This window comes from Delphinapterus leucas, chromosome 15, assembly GCF_059928025.1.
Source record: "Delphinapterus leucas isolate spDelLeu-1000000601 "Yukka" chromosome 15, BTC_Dleu_Yukka2, whole genome shotgun sequence".
In the NCBI taxonomy this organism is placed as follows: Eukaryota; Metazoa; Chordata; class Mammalia; order Artiodactyla; family Monodontidae; genus Delphinapterus; species Delphinapterus leucas.
Genome location: NC_143143.1, coordinates 26,084,617 through 26,111,958, shown reverse-complemented (window position 1 = coordinate 26,111,958; position 27,342 = coordinate 26,084,617). Strand labels below are relative to the sequence as shown.

At 40.2% G+C, this 27,342-nt stretch overlaps 1 protein-coding gene across 5 annotated transcripts in view; it reads right to left on the bottom strand.

Annotated features, from left to right (window-relative positions):
- Positions 1-27,342, bottom strand: part of PARN (poly(A)-specific ribonuclease) — a 161,549-nt gene that overhangs the window by 15,361 nt on the left and 118,846 nt on the right. For 3 of the 5 annotated variants that reach the window (XM_089896128.1, XM_089896126.1, XM_022552174.3), the window contains one exon: positions 1,898-2,091. The exons of 1 other annotated variant lie outside the window; for it this stretch is intronic. In XM_089896128.1, the coding sequence (XP_089752254.1) occupies positions 1,898-2,091 (194 nt within the window). Of the gene's footprint in view, positions 1-1,897; positions 2,092-27,342 lie in introns of those variants that run through there. One more of the 5 variants, XM_089896130.1, reaches the window with a different exon arrangement.

Here is a 27,342-nt window from a genome sequence, read left to right as displayed (position 1 = left end):
CACAGCAAAGGAAACTACAAACAAGACGAAAAGACAACCCTCAGAATGGGAGAAAATATTTGCAAACGAATCCACGGACAAAGGATTAATCTCCAAAATATATAAACAGCTCGTGCAGCTCAATAGTTAAAAAACAAACAGCCCAGTCAGAAAGTGGGCAGAAGACCTAAATAGACACTTCTCTAAAGAAGACATACAGATGGCCAAGAGGCACATGAAAATCTGCTCAACATCACTAATTTTTAGAGAAATGCAAATCAAAACTACAATGAGGTATCACCTCACGCCAGTTAGAATGGGCATCATCAGAAAATCTACAAACAACAAAAGCTGGAGAGGGTGTGGAGAAAAGGGAACCCTCTTGCACTGTTGGTGGGAATGTAAATAGATACAGCCACTAAGGAGAGGTTCCTTAAAAAACTAAAAATAGAATTACCATATGACACAGCAATCCCACTACTGGACATATACCCAGAGAAAACCATAATTCAAAAAGACACATGCGCCCCAGGGTTCACTGCAGCACTATTTACAGTAGCCAAGTCATGGAAGCAACCTAAATGCCCATCGACAGATGAATGGATAAAAAAGATGGGGTACATACATACAATGGAATATTACTCCACCATAAAAAGGAACAAAATTGGGTCATTTGTAGAGACATGGATGGACCTAGAGACTGTCATACAGAGTGAAGTAAGTCAGAAAGAGAAAAACAAATATCATATATTAACGCACATTTGTGTAATCTAGAAAAATGGTACAGACGAACCGGTTTGCAAGGCGTAAATAGAGACACAGATATAGAGAATAAATGTATGGACACCAAGGGGGGAAAGCAGGGTGTGATGAATTGGGAGATTGGGATTGAAATATATACACTAACATGTATAAAATAGATAGCTAATAAGAACCTGCTGTATAAAAAATAAATTGGCTTAAAAAAAAAACAGAAAAAATAAAGATAAAAAAAATAAAAGCATGAAGTGCAGTGCAGGGTCATCAGCAAACACCTGGTCAGCAGTGGCTGTAATTTCTGTCACCATGTCTGCTAGCTGACCAGGTTCTGGCCCGATCTCCTGAGCAGGGCCTTTCACAGATGCTGGCTTCCCAGCAAGCCCCTTCCTTGCCTGGTACTCAGGTCCTGCAGAGGGTCTGTGCACCAAGGGCTGGGTTAGCTCATGGGGCCTCCACAGCATGTCTGGGGGACAGAGAGGATATGGGACTTGGCTCACCTTCTCATTCTGCTCTTACTAGCTACCTGGACCTGCATATTTCTTCGCCTCTCTGAGTCCAGACTTCTACATCACTAAAACAAGGATGAGTCCCTATGTCAGGGCTGTTGTGAGAATGAAATTCAATCAGGAAAGAGAAGGCTCCAGTGTCTAGCACACAGTAGGCATACAACATGTGTTCATTTCCTGTTTCTTTTACTCCTTACATAATTCTGCTTACGAGAGAAATTCAGGTGGCCTGGGGTTTTGCTGGGAACAGTGAAAACTCTGCTACTGAAAATAACACATGTAGGAGTAGGCCTCTGTGCAAATTCACATGTACATTTAAAATATTGAGGTGACTTTACATACATCAGCAAAACCTCTAAACCGTGGAGGACAGAGAGAAGGTTACCAAAACAGACTTAACCATCTTTAACAAGGAGGCCCCCACCAAGCCTCACTCTATCAAGAGCCAGGGCTTTTCGGAGATTCCTCAAATTAAATTAAAATGATCTGAAAAACATCTGGTCCCGTTTTAGGCTACGTGGGCTTTGTTATCGACTGAAGCCCTGCTATAATCTCTCCCCCAAAATAAGAGTTTCTAGAACATTAAAGAAGACACAGCTCTAGAACATTAAAGAAGACACAGCTCTAGAACCTTAGTGAGATTCAATACACACCTGTCGGAGAAAGGTCCTTCTTCATCCTTTTAAATTTCTTGGCCTTTTTCCTTCCCTCTGAGAGGGATTCTGCACAGGGATCTGTCTGCTCAAGCTCAGTGTCAGAAATCTCCCCTGATACTCTGGCCTCCAGGACACCTTCTGCTTGACTGGGACTCAGATTTCTCTTTCCTACTGTGCTGGTGGCTGTGAGACTGAAATGCAAGTGGAACAACATGAAAGGTGTTGAGAGTAGGTGGAAGACTAAACCTATAAAAATATTTTAACACTCTTAATTCTATTAACACTTAACTAGCAATCAAACAACATGGGTAGCTGCTGCCTGGAGGTGCAAGTTAAAGACCTTACTGTGAACTGAAGTCTGAAAGTTTACCCACAACAAGCTTATTCAGAAGAAACTTCTACACCAGGCTTGTGCACAGATATACACAAATCTAAGCTGTTCATAGTGTTTAAAAGAAAAAAAATTTTAAGAAAATTCCTGGTCTTTATTTTGATAGAGTTACCCTAACAGAAGAGTAGAATAGTAGAGCGACCATAACAAAATAACAGTCTGGATTACATTAAATCACAAGATAGCATTGTTACTTGCATGCTGCCTGATGGATACACAGTAGAGCAGGAGAATTCTTGAGTCTGCCGGCTGTCACACCGCTCGTGCATTTGAATACACTTAAAAGGTATACCCCACCTTCATATAATTCTCTTCCATTCCAAAAAGGTGACTTGTCAAGATTATAATTAAACCTGGCTTCATTTTAAAAGCTTTATAGGATTTGACATGTTGAATTAGATCAGATTACACGTCCTGATTTTCCTTAAGAAAATATGTTCCCTGAATCAGAACTTGATAATAACAGAGACCACAGGGCCAGTGTGAGTCCTGTCTCCTCTAAATGAGTCTTATAAACAGGTTTTTTTTTTTTATAGCCCCCACGTTATGAAAAGCATAAAGAATCTAGTCATTCCCCCTAAGGGAGGCCATTCAGGCACAGAGTGGGGTGCGGAGAGGGAGAGAGAGAGAACATTAGCAAGCTCCTGTGTCAGCCCTCCCTAGGAAGTGAACGCTTTATTTTATTTTTAAATATATTTATTTATTTACTTTATTTTTGGCTGCATTGGGTCTTGGTTGCTGTGAGTGGGCTTTTTCTCTAGTTGCGGCAAGCGGGGGCTACTCTTCATTGCAGTGCGCAGGCTTCTCATTGCGGTGGCTTCGTGTGGAGCACGGGCTCTAGGCATCCGGGCTTCAGTAGTTGTGGCACATGGGCTCAGTAGTTGTGGCATGTGGGCTCAGTAGTTGTGGATTGCGGGCTCTAGAGTGCAGGCTCAGTAGCTGTGGTGCACGGGCTTAGTTGCTCCATGGCATTTGGGATCTTCCTGGACCAGGGGCTCAAACACGTGTCCCCTGCAATGGCAGGCGGATTCTTAACCACTGTGCCACCAGCAAAGTCCCGAAGTGAACGCTTTAAAATGTCACATATCAAAAACTTGGGGGACTTCCCTGGTAGTCCAATAGTTAAGACTCTGAGCTCCCAACGCTGGTGGCAGGGTTCGATCCCTGGTCAGGGAGCTACATCCCACACGCATGCCACAACTAAGGGTTCGCATGCCACAGCTAAGGAGCCTGCCTGCCGCAACTAAGACCCGGCGCAGCCAAATTAAAAAACAAGAACAAAAACAAAAAACTCAGGCTACCTGATGATTCAAGTTCTGCAATGTTACTCTTCCCTGTTCCTTACACTTCCTCACTCATGTGAAGAAGGTGGTGGTGCTCAGAAGCCATAGGAAGCAGAACAGAGAGAGCTCAGAGCAGATGGCCTGTTAAGCCTGGCTGGCCAGCCTCCCACTGTCATCTCTGCACCTGTGTTATATGCAGCTTTTGGAAACATCTTTTATTGAGGGGATATGAAGAAAAGGAGAATACCAAAGGTAGTATTTTGGGGGGAGGGTTATTAGAAATTTATGCTAAAGTTCACTGTTTAAAAACTGATAATACCTTTAAAATTTTCTTAAAGACTAAAACAATTTTCAACTGGTTTCAGAAAATTTGGAAAATTCAGAAAGTGTTAAGTAAGAAAATAGTAAGGACACACCTATCCATTGTGAAAGGGTAAGAGGCCTAAATATTCCTCTGTGCTGTAAACCCTGGAACCTAGCAGCCTCTGAGATGTAAATGTTTAATGAAAACTCAGCTGGAACCACCAGCATTCAAAGTACTTCAAGAAATACAAAGTCCTGAAATAGCCCCAACTGCACATAGGAATCTAGCGGATGATAAAGGTGGTATCTCAAATTACCGGGGCAGAGATGACTTCCAAAAGAATGGTGGTGGGACAACAGGAAAAAGATAAGTTAGGCCCATTCTTCACCCATAAAAAAGAAAAAAACACCAAAATGGATTAGATATCTAAATGTGAAAAATGAAACTATACAAATACTGAAGGAAAACATGGATGAATTCCTCTAAAACCTGAGTGTCAAAAAAGGCTTTACTATAACTCACAATCCAAATTTATAAGAAGATTTATAAATTTGAGCACATAAAAATCCTTTGCATGGCTATCAATAACATGAGCAAAGTCAAAAGACAAATGACAAACCAGGAGAAAATATTTGTTATATCACAGATAAAGGGCTAATGTCCCTAATACACAAGTAACACTCAAAATTGAAGGAAAAAACCCCAAAATCCTACAAGAAAATGGGCAAAGCTATGAATAAATAGCTCACCACACACACACACACACACACACACACACACACACACACACAACATACACACCCCTTAAACATATGAAAAGATGTTCAACTCCATTCATGATGCAAAATAAAATGACACTGAAATATCATTTCTCACCCACTAGATTGGCAAAAATATCCAAAAGATTGATGAAATATTCTGTTGTTGAGAGTGGGGAAATAGGCACTCATACATTGCTGGTGACAATGAAAAATGGTACAACTCACTCTTACAGAAGGGAATGTGGCACTATTTAACAAAACTTTATATCCATTTACTCTTTGAGCCAGCAATCCCACTTCTAGGAATTCAGAAGATGCACCTCCAACAATGCAAAAATACTATGTACAAGATTACTCACTGCAGCTTTATTTGTTGTTATGATATATTATTGCCAAGTTCCTAAATGTCTAAGCATAGGAAATTGGTTGAATAAACTATGCTATGTACAGTCAATGTAACTAAGCAGTTACAAGAAAGAATGAAGATCTCAAAGAACAGATATGAAATTATTTCCAGTGAAAAAAGCAAAGTGCAAAAGGGCAATTTATTCCAGTCTTGGGTGAAATGTCGGGGGGAATACCAAAAAAAAAAAATCCTGAACTATTTAGTAAGTTTGCTTCTGTAGTTGAATGAGTGAAGCAATTCTGACAATATTTGGATACATGATAATGCTCAGCAAATTAGTAAATGTATTCATGTAGTCGGAAGACAGATATGGGGGAAGGCAAGGGAGAACGCTGTGGGGATGTAATGGAACTGGAGATATAGGTCCGGGCTTGGGATTTCTAAAATAAGTATGTGTGTATGTGTGCACGTTTATGTGTACGCATATGTGTATGGGAAGTATCTATGTATATCCATGCCTCTATTTCCCAGCTCTGCCCACTGAAAGGACCTAAAAAACAAAAACAAAAAACCTAATGGCCATAAGCACATCTAGTGTCCAGATTTTAATGTCTAAACCATACCCCACTGAAAAAACACAGGGCTCCTCGAAGAAGTGCTTGATTACAGGGCTGGGGTAAAAGTTGCACAAGATGAGCTCGGCTGGGGTAAAAGAGGCACAAAATGAGTCCGGAACATCTTGCAATACCAGAAAGTAGGAAACTGCTCAAGAAATGACGGGGCATGTCACAGGGATGTAGGAACCAGGTGGAAAGGGCTCCCACTGGCCAAATATTTGAGCACCAAAATAATTAGGGGGCAATAATAAATTCTAAACCATTGAAAAAAACAGGAATCCATGGATCTATACCGATACATAATACAGAGAGACAGAGAGAGGAGGGAGAGCTCTTAGTCCTGGTTGAATGCTGACTAGGAAATGGTAAAGTGGAGAGAGAGATGGAGTTGGCAAATCATTCTTTGGCAACCATCACGTGAAGAATGACTGACACAAAAATCATCAAGAGGTGCTAAATCAGGGGAGATATTTTGATGAAGAGTAGGCTATTTCCATGGTCTTAAAGTGTCTCTCCTGAGACTGATATCCTGAAAAGGACATAGCATCACTTTTGCACATTCTACTCAGGATTGTATAACCTGAACATAATCATGAAGAAACATCAGACAAACCCAAAGGAAAAACACCTTACTGAAAAAAAGTGGGGTGAGGGGCTGGTGTCCTTCAAAAATGTTGTTGTCATAAAAAAGACCAAAGAGACATTGAAAACTAGCTGCAACACATTATGACAGACTGGATCTTATACTAGAGGGAAAAGCCATAAAGATAATATTGGATCAAATAATAAAACTGGGATATAAACAGTAGATTACAGTATTATATCAATGTTAAATTACCGAGGTTGATAACTATACTACAGTTATACAAGAAACTATTAAGGACCATGATGTATCTAACTTCCTCTCAGATGGTTCAGAAAAAAACAAGTGTGTTGGGGGCTGCGGTATGGAGAGAAAAAGGGAGAGAAGGCAACACAGAGTGTTTATACACAGAGAGAGGAAGGGGAAGGGTGGAAGAGAGAGCGTGTGCACACAAGGCAAAAAACAGCAAAATGTTAACAATCAAGGTAGCTGGATAAAGAATATATGGGTGTTCTTTGTAATATTTGTGACTTTTATAGAGTTTGAAATTATTTCCAAGTTAAAAGCAAAACAAAACAAAACAAGCTGGAGGAAGCATGATGTTTAAACAAATAAGGAAAAGTAAATTTCATTGAGGATTATCTTCTTTTTTTCTAATTTAATTTTTTTGGCTGCACTGTGCGGCACGCGGGATCTTAGTTCCCCGACCAGAGATTGAACCCATGCTCCCTGCAGTGGAAGCGTGGAGTGCTAACCACTGGGCCACCAGGGAATTCCCTCAAGGAATATTTTCTGATGCCTGCTTGCTGTGGCACAATCTAGGGCTGAACTCTGTGTGTGCTTACACATGACTAATAAGTATATCGCCAGCCTAGAGATACGTGGAAGAAGCTGCCTTGACCCATTAACAGAATGTCTCATCTGATACAACAGAGTCCCTTTCCAGACAGCCAGGCTGGAAAGGATCCCTCGGAGTCGGCACCTGTTCCTCTTCATTCTTCAGTGCCTGAGCCCGTCAGCTCATCCCCTCATTTAACCAATATTCTACCCACATGATGAGCACCTCCCATGGGCCACACCTCCAAACGCCCTCCAGTACTGCTCCTTTTACTCTCAGCCACCATTCCAGCTCTTTCCTCACGCTGCTGCCGGGCACTCTTCCTATCTTGCCCCTTGACTCTTAAAACAGGATCCTAATTGGCTAGTCCCCCCTGTCCTACTCTTCCCAGCCTCCCTTGCCCTTCAAACCCATTCCTCCCAATGTTAGCAAACTGCTTCCAAAGCAGAGATTTGATCAGATACTCCCAGCTGCAAGACTTCCACGGCTCTCTACCGCCAACCTGAATTTTAACTGCTTGGCACAGCAACCAGGACCCTCTGTCATCTGGGTCCCCGTCGGCTTTTCTAGCTTTATCTTCCACAAGGCAGTCGAGTTGCAAAGACAGTATCTGTTCACCTTAATGAATTCCATGACATGCACTCTTCCACCTAGTCCACTGTCCCAGCAGTGAGCTTATCTGCCCCCATACACCCTATATTTCCCATCGGACGTTGCTGCCCGTGCTCCGCAACGAGAAGCCACCGCAGTGAGAAACCCGCGCACCGCACTGAAGAGTAGCCCCCGCTCGCCGCAACTAGAGAAAACCCACACGCAGCAACGAAGACCCAACGCAGCCAAAAATAAATAAATAAATAAATAAAATTTTAGGGGTTAGCTCGGTAAAGTAAGATATAATAATAAATGTATGGGTTACTTTTTTTTTTTTTTTGCTGGGCGTGGTCTTTCTCTAGTTGTGGCAAGCGGGGGCTACTCTTCGTTGCAGTGTGCAGGCTTCTCATTACGGTGTCTTCTATTGAGGAGCACGGGCTCTAGGCATGCGGGCTTCAGTAGTTATGCCTTGTGGGCTCTAGTGCGCAGGCTCAGTAGTTGTGGCACAAGGGCTTAGTTGCTATGTGGCATGTGGGATCTTCCCGGACCAGGGCTCAAACCCCTATCCCCTGTATTGGCAGGCAGATTCTTAACCACTGCACCACCAGAGAAGTCCCTGGGTTACTATTATTATGAACCAATATACTATGACAAAATTACATATTTCAAAAACATGTAAAAATAATCTCTACCTGATACAGACATTTGATAACAGAAAACATTAAAAGAATAAAACATTAACACTAAATAGATGGCCAATAAATATCAGTTAAAAATTGAAAGATGTCACAGATGTTTATTATTTAAAAGTTATTCTTAAATGAGATTTTAAAACACACAAGCATTAATATTGGTCACAAGACAATATTCCAGATAGAGAAAAGATTCTCTCATGTTATGCTGATGTTGATCAAACTATTCCAAGTGTTTCCAAAGCAAATACAAGTTGGGTGTTAAACTACATATTGCTTTATATTAGCTCATTTCCTTTTTTATCTAAAAAATTTTTTTTAGTTGTGGCATGCGGGATCTTCAGTTGCGGCATGCGGGATCCTTAGTTGCAGCATGTGGGATCCACCTCCCTGACCAGGGATCGAACCCAGGCTCCCTGCATTGGGAGTGCGGAGCCCTAGCCACTGGACCACCAACGAAGTCCCTCATTTCCTTTTTTAGAGATGAAAATATTTTGTCTGCTTGCCTTGATTTTCGTTTTGCTGTTAAAACTGATACCGCTTGTCCTAATTCAGATTTTAGATCGAATGATTTTATACTGGAGTATTCCACAGTGACATTTACATTTTGTCTCTGAATTTCGTCTATAAAAGTATTTACCAAGAACTGTAGCCTACAGCAAATATTCAAACACTGAAACACTATTGGATTCTATTAAGACAACATAACATTCGGATATCCTAGCAAGGTTAACAGTACATGTTTCAAAACTGCCAATTTAAGGACTGCTTCCAAAACTTACTTCTTGGAACAAGATTCGCAGGATTTTTATAAAGTGTACTGCTGTATGTAATCTCGTTAATATATTCTTATTTACAAGAATGATTCACTGTTAGTAGCAGACAAGGCCACAAACACACACTTAACAACATGGCAACAGTGACAAGCAAGAATGACTGATTTGATTGTGGCCCTTTCTCTCCTACCTGCTCCTGTCCTGATTTCAGAAATGTTGACCATAATCTTTGACAGTGATTCCATGCTTGCTTTCAACTTTATGTCAGAGAATTCCTTTGAACTAATGCCTATGCTGATGGTTAAAGTTTAATTTCCACAGATTTTGCCCCTTTATCTTAATTTCTCAACTGATATTTCTCATGATTTGGAATAACACATAAATGTCCCCAGAGATGCCGGGGAGGAACTGGTGAATGGCAACCCTATTGGAAATCAGCTGACCACAAACTGGACTCTCTATTCTGTGTCATCATCTATTTGTCTTCTCTTACACCAGAACCACACGGTTTTTAGTCCCGTAGCTTTCAAGTAAGTCTTAAAGACAGAATAAGTCCTTTAGTTGGCTGGGAAGTTCATGCTGCTGGATAAAATAATAACCACCTTTCATTTTAAAGGGCCGCCCAGTTTACAAAATTCTCTCATTTGATACTTGTCTATAATCATTTGAAGCTGAACATGTGTTTTCACTCCCATTTTACAGGCAAGAAACCTCATCCTCAGAATGAGTGACTTCCCCCAGGTTGTGTGGCTGGTCTGGTAGATCTGAGGGTGTCCTCCAAGCCGAGTGCTCTTTGAAACGCTTCACAGCCTTGCTCCCCACCCCATCTTCCCAGGGCAAAAGGAACTGGAAAAATCTGGGGAAGTGGGAGCTAGGAAATGCATTTTTATTGTTTTCACAAACTCTCATGCTGAATTCAAATTCCACGAGCATGACTGTTCCTGTGTTTTTGGGCACGGTCTGGATGGATGAGGGGAGGATGTCAGATAGCCTAGGCCCAATTCAGAAGGCAATTCCTTAGAGATGGCTGATCAACTGTGATTCTTATTTCTAATAAAGAAGTTGAGTTTGAAAAGCAAAATCAACATTAAGTACGGCATGTCTGTATGATAGTACCCAGGAATAAAGAACATCTCTTGTGGAATGAATGGTGGGGGGTGGAGAGAATATACAAATGTGTTGTATATGTGACTACTCAGTTTATTTATAAATTAGCCTAAAGGAGAGAAAACTTGGTTCTGGGTTACAAAGAAACCACGGCATTCAATCAGAAAAACTTTTTATAAGAATGTGGTTTGAACCTGGTTAAACAATCCCTTATTGCTAACTCACTTTAATTCAACACAGAAAAGATTAATCAATAACAAACATGAAAGACATTAATACAAATTCCTAAATTTAAGAACCTACACTCAACATACAACTAATTGGAGCTGAATTCAGAACATCTGAAATTTTCAGAGGCTAGGATGAAATCTAATTTTGCAACTAAAATTTACTTTTGGCTCCAATGAAAGGATTTACTAATCATGCCAGTAATATAATCAAACCAAAACGACTCCTCCCCATACCAAAAGCCCAAATACTTTAGAAAATAAACTGCTTTTTAAAAATTTCCAGGAAGTTAAACACGACCAATTGAACGCAGGTATTTATCTGTAGGGAGACAGAAATATCCTTACAAAGGCACAGAGAACAGGAGAGGCAGCAGGAGAGGATGGGATGTCAGCTCACCTCGGAGACACTCTCTCTGGAGAGGACAAGTAAGGAGAAGAGCGCCAAAGAGTGTTGCAATACAGGGGGAACAGAAATCTAAGTGCTGTATAAAAAGCTGATGCACCGGATAGAACCCTGCAAAGTCTCAGCAAATAACAGGCACCAGATCCCTGGAAGAAGCAGATGATAAGATGATAAGGACTGTGCTACGCCGACAGGGGGAAAGGCTGTCCTAGGATCCTCACCCCTGTCCCTGTGAAGCCAGGGGACTAGCATTCCCCCGAGGCCAATAGGAGCTGGACAGGAGGTTTTATCTCTGGAGAAACTGATCCCCTCAGAGAGGCACCAAGTCCAGCAGTGGAGAGTGGGATCAAGCACTTAAGAACTTTCTAAATGGGGAAGTAGCATCCTCCACATACTGAGAAGTGAGGTCTCCAGCTTCCTTCCACCAATCAGTACCCAGAGCACCAGCAGTCAGGCTTATCTCCCCCAAGCTGCAAATCAGAAAATCAATTTCTAAAAGAACTGGGTCATTACAGCTAGTATCATACTTAATGCTGAATGCTTTTGCCCTAAGATCAGGAACAAGACACCGATGTTGGCTCTTGCCACTTTTATTCAACACTGTACTAGAGGCCCTTGCCAGTGCAATATGGCAAGAGAAAGAAATGAAATTCATAAGGTCCAATGGACAGAGATAAATACGATTGCCTTTTTTTACAGATATGATTGTCTAAACAGAAAATACCAAACAGTCTACAAAAAGTTATTAGAACTAATAAGTGAATTTAGTAAGATCCAAGGATACAAGGTCAAAATAGATAAATCAACTGCATTTCTTTCTATTAGCAATGAACGAATGGAAATTGAACTTTAAAAATATATGACTTACAATAGCATCAAAAAGTAAAATACTTAGGGGCAACTTCAATAAAGCAATATGTAAAATTTGCATAATGGAAAATATAATACTCCGATATGAGAAATCAAAGAAAACCTAAATAAGTGAAAAGATACACCATGTTCATAGGTGGGAAGGCTCAATAGAGTTAATTCTCCCCAAAATGATATTATAGATTCAACACAATCCCCATCAAAGTCCCAGCAAGCTTTTTGTACAAATCAACAGACTGACTCTAAACTTTTTGTGGAAAAGTGAAGGAATTAGAATAAGCATTGTTTTGGCTTCCCTGGTGGCACAGTGGTTAAGAACCCACCTGCCAATGCAGGGGACATGGGTTCGAGCCCTGGTCCGGGAAGACCCCACATGCCGTGGAGCAACTAAGCCCATGCACCACAACTACTGAGCCCACAAGCCACAACTACTGAGCCCGTGTGCCACAACTACTGAAGCCCATGCACCTAGAGCCTGTGCTTTGCAACAAGAGAAGCCACTGCAATGAGAAGCCTGCACACCACAACAAAGAGTAGCCCCCTCTCTTCACAACTAGAGAAAGCCCACGCGCAGCAACAAAGACCCAACGCAGCCAAAAATAAATAAATTAAAAAAAAATAATAAGCACTTTTTAAAAAGAAGAAAATAGTTGAAGGATCTACTATATGATTTCAAGACTCACTATAAAGCTTTAGTATAGGGCTTCCCTGGTGGCGCAGTGGTTGAGAGTCCACCTGCCGATGCAGGGGACACAGGTTCGTGCCCTGATCCAGGAAGATCCCACAGGCCGCGGAGCGGCTGGGCCCATGAGCCATGGCCGCTGAGCCTGCACTCCGCAACGGGAGAGGCCACAACAGTGAGAGGCCCACGTACCAAAAAAAAAAAAAAAAAAAAGCTTTACTATAAATCAAGACAATGTGGAACTGGTCTAAGGAAAGACATATAGATCAATGGAATACAACAGAATCTAGAAATAGACCACACACAAAAATGGCCAACTAGTTTTTGACAAAGGAGTCAAGGTACAGTAATTGAACAGAGAAAGGACAGTATTCTCAAAAAATGGTGCCAGAACAAATGGACACCTATATGCAAAAAAATGAACTTGTACTCATGCCTCACACTGTACCTAAAAATTAACTTGAAATAGATCGTATACCTAAACATTAAACCAAAAAACACTATAAAACTTATAGAAAAAAAAATCTTATGACCCTAGTTTAGCCAAAGATTTCTTAAGTAGATCGCAAAAAGCACAAGCCCTAAAGAAAAGCATAAGCCTCAGAGAAAAGATACATAATTACAAAGCCAGCTTCTCATCTCATTACTCTACAGAGCAAAACCATCAGTAAGTTCTGCCTCCAAGAACTTCTCATCCCTTTCTAGTTCTTTCTTAAGTAGTGGATGCCCCCAAATAGTCACATTTTTGAAGAAAGGCTTCGATAGACAAAAACCAAAACAGACCAATATTCAGAGAGGAAAAACTCTGAGGAAACAGAGACAACATAGAGAGCTGAGGAAAACTTTAAAAACAACAGGCAGTTCTTGCTTTGCACACAGTACAGGATCATAAAAATGGACTAGACTACTGTATTTGCAAGCCAATGGATAAACAGAAAAATGAAGAAGTGGCAATAAGTACATTACTTGGAAACAAGGTAAATTATCAAAAGAAACTTGAAACTGGTTGCCTCTGAGGGACAGAATGTGGGTGGCAGGGGACTGCTGCTTTTTATTATAATTTTAAAAAATATTATTTGGCTTTAAAAAGCAATGCTCAAATATTTCATTGAAAATATTTTAAAAGAAAAAAAAATGCCAAGGACTTCACAAAGATCCACTTAACGTGTGACAAACCACTATGCCAACAGTAAATCACTACTTGTCTGGTTATGTTAAATGGGTATACACAGCTCTGTTACTTAATTGGCTTTGTGACCTTGAGTAAGACACAGTTTCTCTGACCACACCCTCCCCAGTTCTCCTTTGTAACATCGTGCAGGGTGGACTAGATCACCTCCAGGTCCCTTCCAGCTCCACAAGTATGTGGCTTTATCAGGTAACACTGTTGTTCACACAGTTATAGGTGCCGCTCATTCCTTAAAAGAACGTATCTGCTATTGTACATCAACTATATCTCAATTAAAAAAAAAAAAAAAAAGAATCTCCTACGCGGTGGCGGGGGGCTTCCCTGGTGGCACAGTGGTTGAGAGTCTGCCTGCCGATGCAGGGGACACGGGTTCGTGCCCCGGTCCGGGAAGATCCCACATGCCGCGGAGTGGCTGGGCCCGTGAGCCATGGCCACTGGGCCTGCGCGTCCGGAGCCTGTGCTCCGCAACGGGAGAGGCCACAACAGTGAGAGACCACGTACCGCGCAAAAAAAAAAAAAAAAAAAAAAGAATCTCCTACAATCTAGACTAATCTTCAGCCCCCGCTTCCATTCACATGAATTAGTGCAGTATTCCACAGTTACTAGCATTTGTAAGTAGAAATGACACATAAGAAAAAAAATTCAAAGACAGAATAACAAATTTTATAGCATGAGTATCTTTTTTTTTTTTTTGCGGTACGCGGGCCTCTCACTGCTGTGGCCTCTCCCACCGTGGAGCACAGGCTCCAGACGCACAGGCTCAGCAGCCACGGCCCACGGGCCCAGCCGCTCCGCGGCATGCGGGATCCTCCCGGACTGGGGCACGAACCCGTGCCCCCCGCATCGGCAGGCGGACTCCCAACCACTGCGCCACCAGGGAAGCCCTAGCATGAGTATCTTAATCCTACATGTTTTGGAAGACATTTCACCTCTTTGGAAATTGTCATCCTTGGTTGTTCCTAGTTTTCTCATAAACCCAGTAAACCCAACCTGAGAAGGAATAAACTCCATAATGTCAACTGAACAGGCTCAAATTTGGAAGTAAACTACTGTTTCACAAATGATGAGAGAGGAAAGGGGTAGGTGGGGTTTTCTTACTCATGAAAGGATCCAACTCTCCCTCTCTGCTTGGGCACCCAAACTTTATCTGATGCCCACTGTAGCCAAATGACCTGCGCTAACGGAGGGAGAGACACTAGGGATGAAAGAAGAGAACAGAAAGAAACCTAGTGACCATGTGGACAATGCTACTCTAAATTCTAATAGCATCACTATATTCACTAATTTAGCTATCCTAAATGGACATTCACATTACATATTTAGTCAAATTAATGATGAGATGAAAAATTAAAGACAAGACCCAAATCAAAACCTCTGAATTTATGCTTTTCAACTGGAAAGAATTAAAGAATATAGCTATGATTCTAAAGTAGCATCAATAAAGTAAATATTATTCTTATGAGTATTAACGGATTATACTGAAACAAGGTAAAATATAGTACTCTTATTACTTGGTGAAGTATTGCCACTGAAATCAATTACAGATGTTTATCCTGAAAGATGCTACTATGAGGGTTGCAGACTCAAATATTGCTAATGGTTATTCAAAAATAAATTTATGGTTGAATTGGAACCTGTGGACACTTTTATCATATTCATTAGCAACAGTTTTTTAAAGACACAGAAGGCTACTGTTTTAATACAAATGAGTACGAGTTTCAAAATCATCTCCATTTAGTGCTTTAGCACTAACAATTTGATCTGATGAATCAACTAGGATGGCTTTACCAGGAGAAGAGAACAAGGTACTTCCTGATGGGCTGCTCCTGACATGGAGAACATCATTTCAGCTCCCTGAGAACAGAGGACCACCTACCAGATGTTCTGACACCAAGAAACCACATGCTTCTTGCATCCTGGTTTGGTTTTTGAAGACTCTTCTGGGGGTAATTTGTGACTACAGCAAACTAGAAACTAATTCCTTCCAAGAATTTAGAATCATTCATTTAAGATGATGAACTAATGTACCTCATGGTCATTCCCAAGAATTCCCCGATTCTTTACATCAACTATTTGACAACTGATTAACACTCAAAAAAGGGTGGTCTGAATACTGATTTCTGTAGCATCACATGAGTTTGACTTCCTTTTACATTACTTTCCCTTAAAATATGTGATTAGGCAAGCATGAATGGACTTCTGACTTGAGATTTTCCAAGGCATCCACAGTCAGTCTACTCCCACCTTCATATGGATGGCTCTTTCACTCTAAGTAGCAGGTAAGACAATAAAATAAGCTGGATGCTGGTATGATTATGAAAAGAATGTCATTCCACCCTGCCTGACCTTTAGCAAAGCAAGTGAAAGTATTCCAAGCATGGCCTTATATTGTTCAAAAGGGAAAAAGCAGTCTGCACGGCCTTCTCCAATCAGAAGCTGGGTAGGAAGATGTGTTCCTAGTGTATTATGGGTTCTCTTGTTCACTCGTTTATTTAAACTTTTCTCTGAGTGACAATAACACATCATTTGTTAGGTGCTGGAACATTAATATGAGTAAACAACAACTCCCAACTTTATCTTTTTACTTCCTATAGAGTCCCCAAGGCAAAGAAATCCCAAGGATTCCATGTGGCATGGAAAGCATGTCAGAAGGCATTTCTGGTGGTGGGGAAGGATCACAAATGGATATGTGAGAAGACAGCAGGCATTCTGGAAAGAGCATGAACGGGATCTGGGATGAAAATCTGGGTTCTGTCATTTACTGGTTTTGAGACTCAGGACAAGTTCCTTTAGCTTCTGTGAGTCTCAGTCTCCTCAATTATAAAATAGGTTATTGTGAGGATTAAGTAAGAAAACAAAATACCACATGTTACAGTGCCTGGCACACGGCAGACACTTAAATGCCAGTGCCTCCTCTGCTCCCTCCCTGTCCTGCAGTGGGCAAAAGGTTCACGTTTTTAGAGATGATGTTGATCCCAGTCTTCAGAGGTAGTTGTCTGCTACCTCTGCAAAGGTAGTAGTTGTCTACTACCTCTGCAAAGGTAGTAGTTGTCTACTACCTTCAGAGGTAGTTGTCTACTACCTCTGCAAAGCATCAGGAAAGGAGGTGAGGAAGAGAAAGAAGAGTAGAGGAAGGTGTGAGCAACATGAGTAGGTTGAATAGCATGACTGTGATGGCTGGAAGGGTAAGAGGGGAGTGTTCCTGCAGCCCCCCAGTGGGTGGGAGGGGGGGCTGGTAAGCCATCACCTAGACATCCATTTGTTAGCTCACAGGTGCCTGGAACCTGCAGATCATCAAGAACCACCCAAACTGCCCTGCTCTGTTGGAAACATACAAGGTTTCTAGAAGGCACAGTTCCATTTTCCCCCAACATTAGGAAAACGTTAAATACATAGAAAAGTTTGAAGAATTGTATAGTAAACATCCATTTAGCCACTACTTATATTCTATAATTAGTTCTACATTGGAAGTGGAGATTTAAAAATATACAGCAGATTTTAGTTCTTTTGCATTTGGGAAAAAGGGGCACAAAAGGCAGGATCTGAAGGCTCCTATCTGGCAAGCATCTGGCTTCTGAACTACCAGTGATGCAGCGGAATGAAGTGAAATCTTTTCTTCAGTGATCCTTGAATGGACAAAAGGATGAATGTCAAACCTGTAGACAGTATTTAAACATGGAACTCCTATCAGTACAATGACAAACTTGGTGTTGGGTCACAGCAGCCACTCTGCATCCTCACACCAGCCCCCAAAACACAAGCACTTTGGCTTCTGCTGGCTTACAGTGTACTAGCAGCATTTTTTAAAAGCATAAAGTGTCAAAAAAGAACTGCCAGAAAAAAAAAAAAAAAAAGAACTGCCAGGAAAATGAACTGCCAGATTTCTACACCTGGAAATTAAATACAGGATTTACATATTTCACACTTTATTTTAGCTAAAACTATACTACAAATAGGAATAATCCTAACTGCACACGACCTGAGTACCTCAAACAGGAAATCTGTTTTGTATTTAGACATGTGAAAAATAGCATTTCACTTCCCTATCATCTAAGTGTGTTGAGGGCAATTTCAATTGTTAGCATCATTAAAAAAAATTATACTCATACGAAGAAAGAACGAATAATATAACACATTATTAGAAACACAGATAATTACTTTTAATTATGGTTAATTAAATAAATAACATGAAGCTGTGGAAAGAAAACATTAATTTTCAAATATCACTGCTATTATAAAACACGAAAGCATCTACGACAGCACCAGCTCTGTGATCTGGAGCAAGACACTTCTCCTCTCTGAGTTTTCTTATCAGAGAAACAAGACTAATAATGCTACTTAATCCCCTTCAGGGTTCTTCCTCAGTCCTCTGCGAGGATAAAGGACCACTGCTTTTCTGATTACGGCATTTCATAATCCTGATGGTGGTTCCTACTGCCCCTTCCCTCCAGCTACTGTTCCAGGCTGAGCAGACTCAACACCTCCCCTTCCTTTCATAACTAAGTCACTTTCCTCTGGATGTGCTGCAGTCCCTCTACTTAAAATCAACCAAACAATCCACCAAAGGCCACTACTAAGGGGATGACCAGAGCTGAGCATCTGAAGGATGACACCTCAGTACTTCTGATATTGGCTTGTACATCCCAGGGTCACTTCTGTTTCTTTAAAAAAAAATTAGGGACTTCCCTGGTGGTGCAGTGGTTAAGGATCCACCTGCCAATGCAGGGGACATGGATTCAATCCCTGGTCCTGGAAGATCCCACATGCCGAGGAGCAACTAAGCCTATGTGCCACTACTACTGAGCCTGTGCTCTACAGCCCGCGAGCCACAACTACTGAGCCCGCATGCCACAACTACTGAGCCCACACACTGCAACTACTGAGCCCGCATGCTGCAACTAGTTAAGCCTGCGTGCCTAGAGCCCATGCTCCACAACAAGATAAGCCACTGCAATGAGAAGCCCGTGCACCACAACAAAGAGTAGCCCCAACTCGCCCCAACTAGAAAAAGCCTGTGTGCAGCAATGAAGACACAACGCAGCCAAAAATAAATAAAATTATAAAAAAAAAAAAATGAAAAAAACGACAGTCTTACACTGATGATCTATGGAACTAGATATCTAAGCCTCTCCCCAAAGAAATAAGTTTGAAATTTGGATGTTTTAACCTTAGGGCTTCTTCAACCTAGGATTTTTTTGGTTTTGGTTTTGGTTTTTTAAAGAAAACTTGATTTATTCAAATGAGACAGCATCTTTTTCAAACACGCACACTCTTAGGTGTAGATGATGTGCCAGGTTTCTAAGAGGCAACTTAATGCACTGGGCTATGGATCCAAAAGACGTGTAAGTTAGAATCCTGTGTAACTTCAGCGAAATTGTTTAGCTTCTCTGAGACTCAACTTTCTCATAGATAAATTAGGAATAAACCAAGGGTTTCACTGAGTTGTTAGAGAATTTTTTTAAATGATGTAAAGCATCTAGCACAGTGCCTGGAATGAAGAATCTGCTTCATAAATGAGTTTTCTCTCTTGTTTTTCATTGTTCTGCAGATGTTCCAAAAAGCATGCTGTGTCAGTGAGCTTTACATCTTTATACTGATGGAGACAGAGAAAGAGATAAGAAGATGAGAGAGGTTAAAGGAAGAATGATTCATCCAAACAAGAGCACTGGTCATGCATTAATTTTTCACAAAGCAACTTACTACAACATTCATGAATTTTGCTACAGGGTTGATTACTTAAACTAGGATTAAACACCCAGGTTTAGCTAGTTAGTGTGTTTTATTAAGGAGACTGAAGAACAGTAAAACCATTTGCAGTGTAAGGAATCACATTTTAAGAGAAGGAGGCTACGAGTAACTTCCAAGATACACAGCTAAGTGAGAAAAGGAAGGTGGGGAAAAGTACATGCAGTCCATTACCATCTAACAAAAGGTGGGGGTATACACACACACATACACACATACACACACACACACACACACATATACATAGTTGTTTATATATTTGTAATAATGGAAGGATATACTGACAACAAAACTGGTCACCATAAGGCTGGGGCAAGAGTGGCGGGTACAAGTTGGAGGAGGCAGGGAGAGAGGCTTGGTAGATTTGACTGTGGAACCACATAAACGTTTTACATAATTATAAGGCAAAGTTAAATTTTTAAAAAGAGAATCATTAGAAGTAAAAATAAAACAAACCTAAGTGTTTACTGAGTTGGCAGCTTAACCACACAAAAAGGAATTATTTCAAGTGGCTTTAAAGTAAGGTAATTTGACTGTTCATTGCTATGCTCTAAGGACAAAAATGACAGCAAAAAAATAAAATTCTTTTCAATAATTATATTATTAGTAATAATACTGAGAGTTATTTTGAAACTATTATATATGGCAGGATAAAACTACTATACATGGTAGTAAAGTTACAAATAAATAATTAATTTACTATCATTAGGAACCAAAATTTTCAGCCTAAGAAAAAAGAGAAACAAAATTAAAAGAAGTTAAATAAGTCCTGGGGTCTACTGGAATTGGAAATATCAGTATAAATTTACCTGAAAAAAAAAAAAAAGGAAGGGAGGGAAGAAGGGAGGGATGGAGGGAAGACTTTCACGCTAGCTCTTTTCATTCAAAAAGGCTGTAAACAATGACAAATCCAATATCAATAAACACCCTTTGAACCCAGATTATGGTTTCTAAATACAATTTCCCATCAAAAGGAACAGGGCCCTTGGAGAAATGGCTGATTCCAAATATAAGGTAGGAAATGTACAGAAAGAGCCTGGAATATCTTCTCAAGAATATCGAAAGTCATGGTGGTCCAATGGTTAACAATCTGCCTTCCAATGCAGCGGATGTGGGTTCGATCCCTGGTCAGGGAACTAAGATCCCACATGCCGTGGGGCAATTACTGGGCAATTACGTGCACTGCAACTACTGAGCACGCGAGTCACAACTAGAGAGCCTGCATGCCGCAACTACAGAGCCCACGCGCTCTGGAGCCCACACACAACTAGAGAGAAGCCCACGTGCTGCAATGAAGATCCCGCATGCTGCAACAAAATCCCTCGCAACGAAGACCCGAAGCCATAAATAAATAAGTAAGTAAGTAGGTAAATATTTTAAAAAAAGAACATCAGAAGTCAAAGAAAGCTATTAAAGACTACTGGGCTATTAGAAGACTCAAGAGACAACTGGAAATGGTTCTCACCAGTCAGAAACAAGATAATTAGAGCATCAAAAAGAATGGCAACTGTAATGTACTAAAATATATAAAATATATATTTTTTAAAAACCCATGATTCAAACAAACAAAAGAAACTTCATTGCTCACCTTCGGAAGGTGCTAGGAAACCAGCAAATTTTTCTGAAAACTGGTTTTAAAAAGGTGTTTTGGGGAGTGAGAATAGAGTTAGTTCTGCTTTTTCTATATGAACTACATCTGCAGGTAACCAAATAGATGATGAGAAGAAATGTTTTATTTTAAATAAGAGCACCTGGAATAATAAATAAAGAAGTAACAAACTATAATATTAGCGTTTTGCAACCCTTCATGAAATAATGAATCTAGCCATTGATCATTAATGGCTACTAAAACCATCAGGTGAAAAACTGCTGGGGGAACTTCATATTAGATGAACCAGGCCAGCAACATCTGAACCCACTTGATCAATCTTATCACAAAAATAGAGAAAAGAAGACTTTTTGTGTCACCCAATGTGATGCAACAGGAAATATACAACATCATCTAGGAAACGGTCTTGCCATTCAGTTCAGCCCTGAAGCTGATCAAGTGTATAGATCTAACTACCAGTTAATTACACAGTAGTAAGGTAACATGGTATACAACCTTATAAGAATGTTCCAGAATATGGGAACTTCTACAGAGCAAACAACTTGGTTTCTTAAATCTACTGCAAAGGAGTGGGGGGTAGGGGAGAATTCACAGAGAGAAGGAATTCAGAGATTAAGACAGAAATGAGACACATCAACCAAATGTAATAAGTGAATTTGTTTAGAAACTAGAGGTCAAAAAAAACACTTATTTTAAAAAGTTTGTGAACAGAAAATCTGAACACCGGATATCTGATATTAAAGAGTTGTTATTAATTTCTGTATGTGGTAGAAGTACTGTAGTTTTGTTTAAAAATGATATGCTTATCTTTTTTATCATGATCTTCAGACTCATGACTGAAATGATTTGCTCTCTATGATTTATCTCAAAATTATCTGAAGGGGAGAGGGAGAGAAGGAGTACTGATTAAGTAGGACTGGTCACACACTGACTGTTGACACTTTGTGATAGCTAGATAGGCCTTCGTTGTGTTGTTTTCTCTACTTCTGTTTATATTTGAAATTTTTCTGTAATGAAAAGTTTTGGCATTCTTTAAAGCAGAAATTCAAAAGGGCCTCTCTTCTGCTTCCTAGGATATCACTTTTAAATGAAAAGACACAAGCTCTTAGATGTTTTCTTAGATGTGTGGTGATTACAGTTAAGACAATAGTCCCCTATTTGGCATGTACCTAGATGCAATCTGTTTGAGTACTTTCTTCCCTTGAGGGTAAAGCTGCATACCAGACCTGGGAAAATGTATAGGGGGCATGATGGATAGTGCAAAGAACGGGGCTCTGCAGATACCCTGGTTTCAAGCCCCAGTTCTTTGTCGAGAATTGTTTAATCTCCCTGAGTTTAAACTCTGGATTGTTCATCCAGTCAACCAAAATTTTTGGAGCAGCTGCTAGATGCCTGGCCCTGTTTGGAGTTCAGCAGTGATCAAGACAGGAAGAGTCCTGTGAAATGGGGATAACCTCACCTCCCTCACAGTGCTGCTATGAGCATCACATGAGATAAAACATGAAAGACCTAGCTCAGAGACTGGCATTCAGGAACTTATTCATTCATTTAGTCACCAAACATCTGAGTACATCCTCTGGGTCAGACTCTAGGTTATGTGCTAGAGACATAAAGACAGAGAAAACATTGTACCTGCCTTGAAGGAAAACAGGAACGTAAATCAATGATTATAGTGGTGAAAGCAACATATTTTAAGTTCTGAAAGGATAAAATTTTGGATCTAGAATTCTATATTCAAGCAACATTATCAATTATGAAGGTAAAATAGAGACACTGTTACAGAGTTTATTAACCATACACTATATACGCAAAAAAGAAAAAAAATCACTCAAGGAAAAGATTACTTCCCTCAAAAAAAATCTACACACAAAAGGCTGGGATATTTGGGAGACTCTCCTTTGGGTAGCAAAGCTTTAATGGCATAGGAATACATTTTCTTCTCTGTGCGCCCCATTATGCAACTTTTTCTCTTCAGAATACTGCATTTACACAGTCATATTATAGATGCTGTATACCCGTTACCATCTCTTGGAATCAGGTTCTCAAGAAAGCACAAATGTACAGATACAAAAAAGTAGTAAAAATAAATAAATTAACAGCACTAACCAAAGAGAGAAGGGAGACAGAGAGAGACAGAACATATATGCGTTAAATTTTTAATCTTTTTTAGAAGTGAACAAGATATAGAGAGACAGAATATATACGTGTTAAATTTTTAATTTTTTTAGAAGTGAACAAGATATATTAGTCAAAGAAGATGAGAAATAGAGGTATAATTTAAAAGTATAGTGATAATAGATAATGAAGAAAATGATAACAGTAGCTGCCACTGGGAAAAAGAACTGGGAGTGTGGAGCCAGGATTTTCCCCCCTTCATTTCACATTCCCCTGTACTATGTGAATTTTTTTAAATTATGTGCATTTATCACTCCAATGGTTTAAAAAGTGTCACAGGAAAACACTTTTTCTGCTAAAATATATGTAACTCACAAGATCTACAGTCAATCTGCCAACATTTACTCTGCCCAAATACAAGAAAGATATTAAGGTAGTTAGACTAATCTTTTATAGTCCTTTCCAGAAGCTAAGGGATATGCAAATTGTGGAGATGTCATTTGGTTAATATAAAGACACAGATGTAAAGTCAGTTCCTAAGCTATAGAACCAAGAAGAGAGCAAGAACTAAAAAAAAGGAAATTTCCCCAGGAAAATGCAGCTGAGAACCAGGAAGAGGGCAGCAGTCAAAGCTAAATGGAGATTCCTGCAGTAGAACCAGGGGCAAGAAAAAAGAAACAAGGGATGTCAACACTGAGAGGGAGTGAGGGGCCCCCATGGTAAGAGGGGCGGGGCTCAGGCTGTAGGGAAACATTCTGAGATGGGGGGTGGGGCAGCAGGGGTGGGGTCTGAAGGTGAGAGACCACCAGTCGGAGCCACAGAAGCACGAAAGCAATGAATATGCAAACAGAGGACCAAGACATAGAGGACAAAAAGGGCTGGGTACAAGTTTCTTCTGCTACAGACTGAGTGGTATCTAACCATCTAGAAATCATGGGGAGAAAGAGCTTCAAAGAAATTCTAGTATACAGATGGTAGATGGGAGTTTGAAAGACAGTACCCAGCGAACGGGTCAATGATCTTTTCTCTATTTGGTGTGTTGTCCTTATTATTTCAGTGTAGTAAAGGGTTTTCATAGGTTCACTCAATCTTATTTTTATTATATACCTCTTAAACAAAAGTTCTCCTGCTACAGGGATTTTCAAAAATCTAACTCAAAGGGCCTCAAGAGTTTGTATCAGTTTCCTCTTCATGCCCTACACTGTGTACAGTGTAAAAACACTTGGAATTTAAGAGCTAGAAGGAACTTTAACATTCTTCCTGACAAAATGCCTCACTTAAGATGAGAAAACAGAGACAAATCCTGGGTTCTTGCTGGTATTCACCAAAGGGAAGAGTGAATGAGGTCTTTCCCAAGGTACCCTTGGGAAAGAACCCAAGCTAGAACCCTTGTTTGTCCAGCTGCCTAGAAGTCAGTTCCCTTTCCACTCTGTGGCCTTGGTTGTCTCTAAGGCATTTTTCAGTCGGAGGAGAGAAAACACTTGCTCCACAGGCCCATTTATGAATAAATGTGTAAGCAGTGGGTCCTGGAACACAGTCTGCTTCATCAGAATTCTTCTTTGTCTCTAAAGGGCTCCCCACCCCAGCCCCTATTTCCTAATGTAATATGCACATTCAATTACTAACTGCTAACTTAGATGAAAATTATATGAAATCTGAAAACCACAGTTTTGATATATGCTTTAGCATTTCCTACATAAGCAGGAATTCCCAGGAGCTACTACATTTTCAAGGAAGGCTGAAATTTAGTTTCACAGAAAGGGAAGGCTAGAAGGAAGAGACTGACCAAAGGGTTTTTCCCAACAGTTGAAATAAGCCAAAGGGCACATAACCCCTAGACATGATTGAACAAATCTCTGTAAGGGCAAAGTGGCTTTGGAAAACCATTTTCTTTAATTATAGAACATCGTTAATAAAATGAGAATGGTAATAGCATCTGCTTTTCAGGACTGTTTCAAACATCAGTGTTTATTTATGGGGACTAAATATCTATTAGTGATATCTTAAATGTTTTCGCTTCCACTGTAAAGGAGGATTCTTCAAACACCATGCCAACCTGTACTTATTCAGAGCTCTTGCCACCAAACCAAATCTCCTTTTTCCCTTCTCAAGCAAATTTATGTCCAGTCCAGTTTCCCAAAGCCCCATCTTTTGTCCAGTAATCAACTATAAACTCCTTGAATATTCTGAATCTATTATAGAAAAGAAAAGAAGCCTGCTGCCACAATACCAATGCAACAGCAGAAGAAATGGACATCCACCTCTATGGGCAACACTAACAGCCAACCCTAGAAGCTCGGCTGTTGTGATGTGTCTTCCAAGGTCTCAGATCAATTCTCTAGAGCCAAAGAAGTGAGTCAAAGAGCCAACCATAAGGGCCCTGCACCATCTTAACTGGATCCCTCTAATTATGCCTGAATTTTTATGTTTATACTTATGTCATCTCCCCCATAGTTTAGTCCCTTATTTTCTTAAGAGTATTAACTTTTAAAGAAAGAGAGAGAGAGAAAAGGAACAAAAGCAACAACATATCAAGCTTACAAAATGTAGAAGCAAAATATGAGCCAGAAGATCACAAAGGATGGGAGGGGGTTGATGGAAATATACTCTTGTAAGAATCTTACATTGTTCATGAGGCAATGTAATTTTCACTTGAAGATAAACTGGGATAAATTAAAGAGGCGTATTATAATCTCTAGAGCAGTGCTTGGCCAACAGAAATATTTTGTGAGCCAGATACGCAATTTTAAATTTTCTAGGAGCCACCATTAAAACATAAATAAAAAGAAACAAATGAAAATAATTTTAATAATATGTTTATTTCACCCAATATATCAAAAATATTATCATTTCTACATGTAATCAATTCTTCAAAATCAGGTGTGTGTTTTAAATTTACAACACATCTCAGTTTGGACTAGCTACATCTGAAGTACTTGTTAGGCACATGTGGTCAGTGGCTACCACTGGGCAGAGTAGCTCTAGAGCAGGGATCAGCAAACTTTTCTGTAAAGGAACAGATAGTGAACATTTTGAGTTTTGTGGGCCACACAGTCTCTGTCACAACTACCCAAATCTGCCACCGTAATGCAAAGCAGTCAGAGGCAGTATGTAAATTAATAGGCACTGCTGTGTTCCAATAAAACTTTATAGGGCTTCCCTGGTGGCGCAGTGGTTGAGAGTCCGCCTGCCGATGCAGGGGACACGGGTCTGTGCCCCGGTCCGGGAGGATCCCACATGCCGCAGAGCGGCTGGGCCCGTGAGCCATGGCCGCTGAGCCTGCGCGTCCGGAGCCTGTGCTCCGCAGCGGGAGAGGCCACAACAGTGAGAGGCCCGCGTACCGCAAAACAAACAAACAAACAAACAAAAAACATGTGGGCCTGATTTGGCCTATGGACTACAGTTTGCCAACCATTACTCTGGAGCAATGACAAAAAATAACACAAAAATGTATAAGCAAAAAGTTGACAGGGAAGATAAAATGGGAGGCTATAATATCAGTAAGTACTAAATAACACACAATTCATCCAAAAAGCGACAGAAAACAGAAGGACACAGAACGAGCAGGACAAGTAGGAAACAAATACCAAGATGGAAGACAGGCTCACCTGTATCATTAATTAGATTAAGTATAAAAAGCGGGGATTGTCAGAGTGGATAAAAAAGCAATACTCAACCATAAGCTGTTTATAAGAAACCTACTTTAATTATAAAGACAAATAAGTTGCCAGTAAAAGGCAAACACCTACAAGAAACAAGAGTGGCTATGTTAATTAATATAGGACACAATAAACATCAAAAAAAGGTTATTTCTAGAACTGAAGAGAAATCTTCCACAACGATAAAAGGGGCAATTCATTAAGAAGACATACCAATCCAAAATGGGCATATACCTATCAAAACAGTTTCATGAAGCAAAAATTGATATAATTAATGGAGAATTAAATCCACAACCATAGTTGGAGATTTCAATACCACTCTCAGTAGCTAAAAGAAAAAGTAGACAACCACCCCCCCCAAAAAGACCCCAATCAGTAAAGATATAGAAGAGCTGAGCAAAACCATGAACCAAAATAACTTAAAATGATATTAATGGAATATCACACTCACTCAAGTCCACATAGAACATGCACCAAGACAGACCACATGTCAGTCCATAAATAAGTCTCAATAATTATCAAAGAAGTTCTAAATAACTCATGTGTTAAAGAAGAAAGCACAAGAGAAATTAGAAAATATTTTGTAATAGATGATAGTGAAAAGACAACACATCAAAATATGTGGAAGGCAGTTAAGCAAAAACTAAAGGA